At 50.3% G+C, this 9,434-nt stretch overlaps 1 protein-coding gene across 1 annotated transcript; it reads right to left on the bottom strand.

The window, feature by feature from the left end:
* Nucleotides 1–5,384, bottom strand: GDF2 (growth differentiation factor 2). Its single transcript, XM_001109523.4, has 2 exons — nt 4,607–5,384; nt 1–2,769 (listed from the first exon to the last, which is right to left on the bottom strand). The coding sequence occupies exons 1-2, from the start codon at nt 4,950–4,952 to the stop codon at nt 1,826–1,828; spliced, it is 1,290 nt and encodes a 429-aa protein (XP_001109523.3). The 5' UTR covers nt 4,953–5,384; the 3' UTR covers nt 1–1,825.
* Between the last annotated feature and the right edge of the window lie 4,050 nt (nt 5,385–9,434).

Genomic DNA, 9,434 nt, shown 5'->3' with positions numbered 1-9,434 from the left:
TGCAAATTAGACATTTGACTTTATTTCCAAGTGAAACTTTCAAGCAGGCACAGAAGCACAGCACCAGGACTGAAAGAAGATGCTCAACACCCAACATGGAATAGCATTGTAACACCACACTGCCCGGCATGTAGCAGGAATTCATATTTTCTCTAACACCAGTAATTAAACAAGAATGTTGTGTTGTATATTTGTGTTAAAGTTGTTCATTGGTTCCATGTAAACATTTAACATAACACTTTCCCCACCCCCCACTTTTTTTTTTTTTTTTAAATAAACGGGAGCTTCAACCATGGGGAGAGGCACTGGCTTCTCTAAGCCTCCCCTAGGCCCTGCTCTGGCTGGAGGTCAGAGGGCCATAGGTGCACTCTTCATCACTTTCAGATTCTTCCTCACACTGCCCCGTTCCATGTATGGCCAGGAGAGTCAGAGGAGAGGGTGAAACACAGAGCAAATGGAAGCCTTATCATCCCTTGGGTTCGGGGAGGCTGAATCTGGTCCCACAATCCGAGCCCAGGCGGGGTGCTGGGATGCACGTGACTCAAGAGAGCCGGCAAATGCAGGCAGAGCCAGTGATCGCCGATAAGGACTGCAGCTCTTCCGAGGCTGGGGAGGCCTCGCCCAGGAAGGCTGGAGTCTTGTCACTTGAGGACATGTCACCAAGGATTAAAAATAGGTATGTTTCAAAGACCAAAGCAAGAGCACATTTAATTCCAACAAATTCAAATCCAGGCCCGTCTCCCCTGGGTTGTCGCTGGGGGGCACCCTGGGCACCACATCCTGGTGGTCTGGCTATGCTGAGTAACTGCAGAAGTGCTGGCCACAGGCTACCCCCTCCCTCAGGAGAAAGTGTGCCCAGCCCTCTCAAACGGTCACATGGTATCAGTCCATGGACAGTGAGTGGCCCCGTGTGCACCATTGACCGTGGGAGCACTGCACCAGGGGGTCACAATAGCTCTGGCCACAGTGTATCATGCAGCCCACAGGGCTGCTGTCCTGACCTCTCTCTCTGTCCTGCAGTTGGCCTGGGGTTAGTTTTTCAGTGCCTCAGGGGTGATATTAAAAAGCATTTGGCCGCTGAGTGAGCACTGGCAACAGTGGCCAGACCACGCCCTGTATGTGACAAGTAGCCCAGTCACACTTGTGACTGATGGGCTTCAGCCGGGCCCGGCCTCAACACTCCTGGGCTCCCAATGTCTCACTGCTCTTTAGCTGGAGAGGACCTGCTTAACTGCAGCGGGGCACTTGGAAAGATCCTGGGCTTTGGTGTCCCACAACTCTGGGTTGGAATCATGCCATTGACCAATGCTACTTGATCTGCCTGTGTTTCTGTCTCTCTGTCTCTAAATTGGAAGCCATGCCCCTCTAACTGGATTGTAGGAAATAACATGCAGTGATGGGTGTGGCGTGCAGCCTGCTCCTTCCCTCTACTCCCCAAGGGTTTTGGAATAAGCCAGCCTCCTCCACCTTTCTAATCTCCATCAATCTCTGCAGTCACCTGCCCACCTGTGCTCCTCTGGCTCACTGCTGTTGTTTTCTGTTGACTCTGGATTACTTTTCCCCTTGTCTCCTTTTCATCACCTCCTTGCACCCCAACAACCCTCCCAGGCTTTCCCGTTGTGCTCAAATCCCCATTTCCTTAGCCTTCCCTGGCAGTTGAGCTCAGTGGTGTATGCTTTGGTTGGGGGGTGGGGAGGGAGAGCAGGCTCCCTTTCCTCCTCCAGGCTGGCATGCAGATAGAATCAGTCCTTGTTGTGCCCAGGGGGATGCAGGACCTCTCATGTGGAGCCCCTTTGGCCTGCCTCCCCAGCCCCGCAGGCAGGTACTACCTGCACCCACACTCTGCCACACTCATGCCCTCGTAGTGGTACTTGAGGGTGGGCACTCCCATGTCATCCTTGTAGAGGATGGAGATGGGGCTCAGTTTGGTGGGCACACAGCAGGCTTTGCCCACCTTTGTGGGGAACTTGAGATGCACCAGGGTCTGCACGATAGCGTGTTTCGTCGGCGTCACATCGTCAGCCAAGGGGAAGAAGCAGCCACCCTTACACTCGTAGGCTTCGTACTCCTTGGGCGCAATGATCCAGCTGTTCCAGCCGATGTCCTCGAAGTTTACCCGCAGGGAGGTCTTCTGACAGTGGCTGCCAGCCCCGGTGCTCCTTTTCCGCCTGGCTAAAGTCGACCCCACAGCCACGTGGCCATCTGCGTCCTCCTCGTGGCTGCTCTCACCTGCCTCTGTGGAGCCCTCCTTGGACAGCTTCTTGAGCACACTCTCTTGCTCATGGCTGATCATCTCCCTCAGCTCCAGCCTGGTCTCCTTGGTCCCACTGCTGTGGTCATTGGAGAAGACGACAAAGAAGGGCAGGTTTCTGGAACCTGGGGGGACACTGATGTCCAGCTTGTCACAGCCCTTCCTGTGGCTCTCCACAGTCACTTCCAGCTTATTTTTGCTCTTGGTGGAGTCGGACCGGACCCAACGCTTCACGGCGCTGGACACTTCCAAGGTCTCCCAGCCCTCATCCCGAATGTCCTGGGACACCAGGAAGGTCTTGGTCTCCGCAGCACTATCCCAGGCATCTGTTCCATCCAGAACATCATAAATGACCATGCTTCCTTTCAGGTCGTGAGAGTGGTCCATGTGATTTTGACAGGAGACATAGAGTCGGAGCTCAGCTCTGGTGATCTGCTCGTGCCTGGGAATGGAGATGTTGAAGAGCAAGATGTGCTTCTGGAAGGGGAAGTCCTCCGTGGCAGTCATGGAGATGGCATCTGAAATGCAAACACACCTGGTGGGCATCTGCCGAAGGGTCTGTTTCCATGACACTGAAGCTGAGTCTCAGGGTTTAGACAGAAGAGCATCTGGGATAACAGTTTTGGTCTGTATTATCTCTATTTGGTTTCACCCAAGCCCTTAAGTTATAAGAGTATTTTCAAAGGTATACTTAAGATCTTCCAAAGAAAAGCAAAGGCAGGAGATGCCTCTAATTGGGATTGACAGTTCCTACTGTTTATTGAGCATCTACTGTGTGCCAGGCATTACACTGGGAGCTTTGCAGTGTAAATTTCACCTTAATCCTCGCACTCACCCTGGGAGGATCTAATTATTATTCCACATTTGCAGATGTGGAGACTGGGATTCAAGGCAGTTAATTGCCAAAATGCACGCAGCTAGTTAAGTATCCTGGGACTTACTAGCACACAGCTAGTGAGTACATAAAGAAAACAGCAAAACTCACTGTCAGATCCTGAGTGAAGATCCTGAGTACACGAATTTAAAGGCAAGATCCTGGGTGGGGACAGTGAAATCCCAATATTAAGACAATATCAAAAATCTCAGCCTCTAAACAGTGTATGCATCATTTGAAATTGTAATTTCTGAACAAAGCATAAGTGATTAATTGGTTTTAGTGTTTCAGGAAAAAAATCTATTAGCTTCAATTGCTTTGTCATGTCAAGCAAAAATGGGGCTTGCCTTTTAGCCACATAGTTAACTCAATATCCCATTTATCCTGGGCTGACACTTTGTCGTTAGCACACTCCTGCTATACCACGGCTGGTTCACAGACAGGGAAAAGAGGTTGCATTTTCTGGGCACTTGCTATGCGCCCACATGTGTGGAGACCCGGTGCTATAGGGAAACCTAGCTGGCAGGTTTTGAAGTGCCAGTCCTGCCTCTGCAGACTGGTTAGCTCTGGCCTGGATGCGGTATGGAGCCAGGCCCCTAAGCCATTTGCAAGTCTCAGACCCAGGAGGGGAGAGGCTCTGTGCTCCTGGACATTCAGAGGGAGACGGCAGCAGCAGGAAAAGCCGGCTGTGCAGACGGACAGGCCTGGGTCAGAATCCAGCGGCTTAACACTTCCTAGGTGACATGGGTGGGAACCCTTGGTGGCTGCAAGTTTTGACTGAACAGTTTCACTGTTCAGAAACTTATTTCCCCCTGCATCATGTGAGCTTGACTGAGTTAGGACATAGGTCCTAGGTCCGTGTTTGTTATCTTCTAGTCCTTCTAAATCAGATACATTTCTATTTAAAAACAATTAGGTTCTCTTTCAACACTTCTCTGTCAAAGAATTTCATCTGATTTTTAAAACCCTTTCACAAGAAAGGAATAACTGTGCTTTCAAAGTTTAAAAATATACCAGTTAGTTGGAGGTGAAATAGGTTGTCTGTTTTGTTTTGAAGTAGGAAGGGGACAGGAAGGGAAGGGGAAAAGGAAGAGAAGTGAATCAGAGGGGAGAGACGGAAAGAAGAGGAGAGTAAACAGAAGGGGTGGAAAAAAGGGAGCTGGCATCCCTGTGCACCTGCTGTGTGAAATGTGGCGCACAGCCTGGGGAAGGTGAATCCTTCAGAGCAGAAGCGCCGAGTAGAACTCTCAGTGACCATGGAAATGTTCTGCAGTCTGCACTGCCTGATAGGGAAGCCATTAGCCACACATTTGAAAGGAAGCTGGTGAGGCTAAAGAACTAAGTTTTAATTTTATTTCATTGTAACTAATTTAAATGGAAGCTTGAAGAGCCTCCTATGACCAGCGGCCTCCACCCTGGTGAAAGCAGCTGTGGACCTGTGAGTCCTACCCCAGCGCGTCTGGTGCAAGCGGAGACCCTACCTTCCATGCTGAAGCTCCGCACGATGTTGGACGCTGGCGTAGTCGACTTATCAGACGTGTACCTGTTGTACAGATCGATCATGTACTGCGGTGGCTCCACCCTGGTTTTGTCCTGCGAAGGGACCCCGCTCAGGTTAAGGCTGCGCAAGAAATCCACCTTCATGTTCTCCAGAAACATCTTCAGGTTGAAAGTGTGCTCCGGCAGCTCACCTCCAGGCACCCCCAGTGGGTTGTGGGCAGTTCCCCCAGCAGACCCTCGCCCCCAGCTCTGCAGTGGCTTCCCCTGCAGGGAGCCGGCCAGCAGGGACAGCAGGGGCAGGGCCACCCATAGTGCCCCAGGACACATCTTGGGCCCACGCAATCACCCAGAGAGGAGACTGCAGGCGGCCGTACTGTGTTAGCGGGCACGGGGAGGAGCCGGGAAGGAGCAGGCCGGCATCTCCCTGCTGTTTGCTCTGAAGGAACCGTCCTGGCCAGCGCCCACTTTCGCCCGCTGCCGGGCTGGATTGTCCTCCACTTGTGCTTATCTGGTCCTCGATGCCGCGCTCCGACGTCTTATCTGAGGGAGCCTTCCGTTAATGAAGGCTCTATAAACATCTGACAAACACACAGGGCATGTGGGAAGGACACGGCCTACTGTAAGGAATCTGTGCTTCTCCAGGGGGTTATTGCCCCCTAATTAGGATCCTTTCTCATTTCCTTGCCAGGGCTCTTCAGAAGAATCTCCAGGCAGGGTGACATATGCTCCATCTCCTGGGCCACAGTAGTGAAGAATCCAGGAAACAAGACCAAGAAGCCCTCCAAATATAGAAAGGACAGCGCAAGAGCACAGTGAACTGTGGGGGCTGGGGAGATGGTGAGAGTGTGGGGACCACATCAAGGCTCAGAAGAGGCCTGCTCCTTACAGAGTCGGAACCTGCGAGCAAGGCTCCCTGCTCTGTTGGTGGGATGCATTGCTGAGCATTAGAGATCACGAGTGAATATGGCTCTCGTGCAATTTAGTGTGGTGATAAGTCAGACTAGACAGAGGCTGGGATCTCAGCTCCCTCACCGATTCCCTGCAAATGTCACCTGGAACAAGTCACCGCACTCTACGAGCCTCCCATTCAGAAGATAGTTGTAGGGGTTAAGAGGATGCTGTGCCCCAGGCTGGCTTGGTGGCAGCATTCTGGATGCCCCTTCTCCAGCCCACACCTGATTGAGCTGGAGCCCCGGGTTCCCCCAGCCTGCTCTGTCAGAGCTCCACAACACACTGCAGCCTGCAGGGAGCTCCCCACATCCCTGCATCCCAGCTCTGGCACTGGCCTGTTGTGGGGTGGTCTTAGCTCACATTGACTTGGCAGCCACCTGGCCCACACTCATCAGCAGGGAGAACCACGCAATCTGGTAGACAGGGGAGTAGGTGAGTTGTTCTGAGACTGGTACATGCCAAGAAGATGATTCCCTGGCCTTTGGAGGCTGACAAGCTGTGGCCCAGGAAAGGGCCCTAGGGACTGTGTTAAGAGCAGTGTGTCCACACTTAAGACTCTGTCCATTTCCATCATGTGTGGCTTTGAGTACAGCAAAGAAGGAGCATGGTTAGAAATACTCCAGGGTATGCTGTGCCTGGTGGTTTACTCTGGGGAAGATGCTCCATGCTGGTGAGGCTGTCGGGGAGAGGTTGCAGAGAGCTGAGCAGGTTTAGTGGGGTGCAGGAGGGGCCACAGCATGCTGTGGTCAGATTGCAGACGAGGATGGGTGAAATCAGGAGCCCCTGAATGGCTGGGCCTGGACAGAACTTGCTATCTCTGTCCTTTGATGACATGGGCCAGGGGAAGACGGGAAGCGTGCTGCTTCAGAAATGCTGCTTGGGAAGAGGACTGGAAGTGCGCTGGGCTTTGATCCAGCTCAGCGCAAGAATTCCATGGGGCAGAGAAAAGATGAATAAATGGGTGCCATGCCCAAGAAATGGAGCTGCAAATGCAGAGTGGGGTGTGGTCTGGGAGGAGTGAGGACAGGGCAGATGCCTGCATCGTGGTCTGACCAGGAGCTTTTCACACATGAGAGGCTGAGCAGAGTATGAATAGCCTAGGGGCCTGGATGTGCTCTAGTAGGAGCAAGGCGCTGCTACCTGATGTTATTTTTCAAATGTGACATTTTTTCCCAGTTATAACAGTAGTCTATAGTGCAGAAAGCTTGGGAAATGGAAAACATTGTTAAAGAGAAAATAAATAACCTACAGTTTAATCATCCAGTGATGCTCATGGTTAGCATTTTGAGACACATCCGCTCCACAATCCTATATCTGAAACCCTTGTGGCCAAGAGTGTGTTGCGACTTCGATAGTTTCAGATTTGGGGGATTTTGTATTGTGTATATGCAATAACATTCCCAAAGGGGTCAGAGACGACACCTTATAATGACACACATGAATATTTCTGCAGTGAAACAAATAAAGCCACAAATGTCCATTCAGGTCAAGTTTTCCCAGAAAAGGAATTAAAAGAAACTTTAGGTTCTTAGATGGTTTTTTATTTGGGGGTCTCAGATGAAGGACTATGGACCTGACTATGTCCAGGGTCATCACAGCTGCCTGTGGGTGCTGGTCACACAGACTCTGACATGGATGGCTTTCCCTGGAGCTGTGCAATGCAACATGCCGGTGTATATCTGAAATGATTTGCCTCACAAACTCAAGGGATCAATATGTTCACATCTCTTTTATTGTTTTAAATGGATTGCTTGAGGTTTCCTGATCCATATCATCAGGAAGTCTGGTCTTCTCCTTTCCTGAATAGTCCAAGTGCCCCATGTGTCAATTAAGTCCAAAGGAGATGGTGTGGGAAGGTGTTAGTCCAGCTTCTTCACGCTGGGAAGCGGGAGGGAGAGAGGGGTCCCACCTGCTGTTGCTTCTCAACAACACTGGCTTTGCTGTTGGGCACTGGTCCTACATGTCTAAACGGCTGCTTGTTCTTAGCTGCTGGGACGCCCTCTAGCCCAGGTCTGTAGGGTGCGCCCCATGAGGCAACAAGGTAACAGTCTTCTTAGACATATGCCGGGCTTACCCACCTCCGGCATGCATGCCTCTGTGGCCAGTGGCTGGGTGGAGAGAAGAGGCCAGCTATGGTCACATACCAATTCTAACCTGCCCTTTCTCAAATTTCTAGGCTCTTACGGGTGGCCTAGGTCATCAGAGGGACTCCCACTTTCATCAGGTGGTGATTTCAGGGACTTGGTTACCTTTTCATACAAATGGACCTTGGTCCATCTGAGAAAATCCCCCTAACTCTGAGTCTTAGGGAACAAGTCTCAAACTTGTTCTGATTTTCCCAGGAGGAAACAGACCCTGGGTGTTCCCTCCTGAAGAAGGACCCCTCCCTCTGCTATCACCAGCTTTGCATTGTTGGGGTTTCAGGAAGGAGCTGCCTCACTTGAACCACAGAAGGTCTTATTTATCTCTCGTTTGCCCCCTCCTCCTTCAAACTGTGTACTTTCTAATTCTTCACCGACTTCCCAGGGAGGTCTATCCACATGATTATTCAAAGACTAAAGATCTGAATTATGGTAGTCTTATGTGTCTATACCTAAATAAAGCAAAGGCTGGCATAAAATTTAAGAAAATGTACACTAAAGTGTCTTCAATCTCTGCCTTAGGTTTACTTTCGAAGCCACTTGAGGTATACAAGGTTTGATATGTATGGGCTTCTCTTTGAAAAAAATTTTTTTAATTAAAAAAATTTTAAATGTTGTCATTTGGATTCCTTTTGTCACAGGCTGCAGAAAAGCAGAATCCAAACAGGCCTAAGCAAAGTGGATTGCACCTGACTAATGAAAACTTCTGGGTTGGCAACGGTTTGGCTTTAGCATGGCTTGAGCTACAGGACAGGCAAAGTTCTAGCCATGCTTTCTCCTCTCTCAGTCCTGCCTTCCACTGTGTTGGCTTCATGCTCCATCTCTCTGTGTCTTGGCGAGGTGGCCAGTCACTGCAGCCGGCCTGTATCCCTTTCACATGGGGGGCTGGGTGGGGTCAAAGAGGAGCAAAAGCCTCTTTTCCGGAAAGTCCTAGGGAGTCTCATGGTGTCTCTCTGACCCTGATTGGATAATCTGCAAACACTCCAGCCAATCACCGTGGCTGGGGGAACGCAATGTCCTGAATGTCCTGATTGGCTTAGGACCCTGGGATGGGAGTGGCGCAGACAGCACAGGGAGGGAGTCAGGTTGGCATGAACCCCAGAAGGGTCTAGATCTGGGCACTAGGAGGAGGTACTGGGGAAGGACTGTATAAATACCTTCCCATGTCATGAAAAACTTTTCATGAACTTCATTTTTTTTTTTTTTTTTGAGATGAGATCTCACTCTGTCACCCAGGCTGGAGTGCAGTGGCGTGATCATGGCTCACTGTAGCCTCGATCTCCCTGGTCCCAGGTGATCCTTCCACCTCAGCCTCCTGAGTAGCTGGGACCACAGGCATGAGCCACCACGCCAGCCTAATTTTTATATTTTTTGTAGAGACGGGGTTCCGTCACGTTGCTCAGTTTGGTCTCAAACTCCTGGACTCAAGTGATCTGCCAGCATCCACTACACAAAGTGCTGGGATTACAGGCGTGAGCCACTGCGTCCAGCCCATGAACTTCATTTTTAATGACTAAACATTTTCCAATTGTATGGACATATCTTAATTTATTCAAATATTTTCCGATGGTAGGACAATCAAGACTACTAAGATAATGTTGCAAGACACATTATCTTACATTGTTATAGTGTATATTTTGTATTATTTTATTATTATTTTATAGGACAGGTCATTGGAAGTGGAATAACTGGGTCAAGGAACACGTAACATTTGCAA

This window comes from Macaca mulatta, chromosome 9 (genome assembly GCF_049350105.2).
Source record: "Macaca mulatta isolate MMU2019108-1 chromosome 9, T2T-MMU8v2.0, whole genome shotgun sequence".
NCBI classification, from domain to species: domain Eukaryota; kingdom Metazoa; phylum Chordata; class Mammalia; order Primates; family Cercopithecidae; genus Macaca; species Macaca mulatta.
The sequence above is the reverse complement of the archived record's forward strand: the minus strand, read 5'-3'. Positions and strand labels throughout refer to the sequence as shown.

Excerpts from the sequence above, each read along its gene's own strand:
- GDF2 (XM_001109523.4), bottom strand. The coding sequence starts at position 4,952 with ATGTGTCCTGGGGCACTATGGGTGGCCCTGCCCCTGCTGTCCCTGCTG. Across the intron at positions 2,770-4,606 it reads GCGGAGCTTCAGCATGGAAG|ATGCCATCTCCATGACTGCC; the intron begins GTAGGGTCTCCG and ends TTTGCATTTCAG.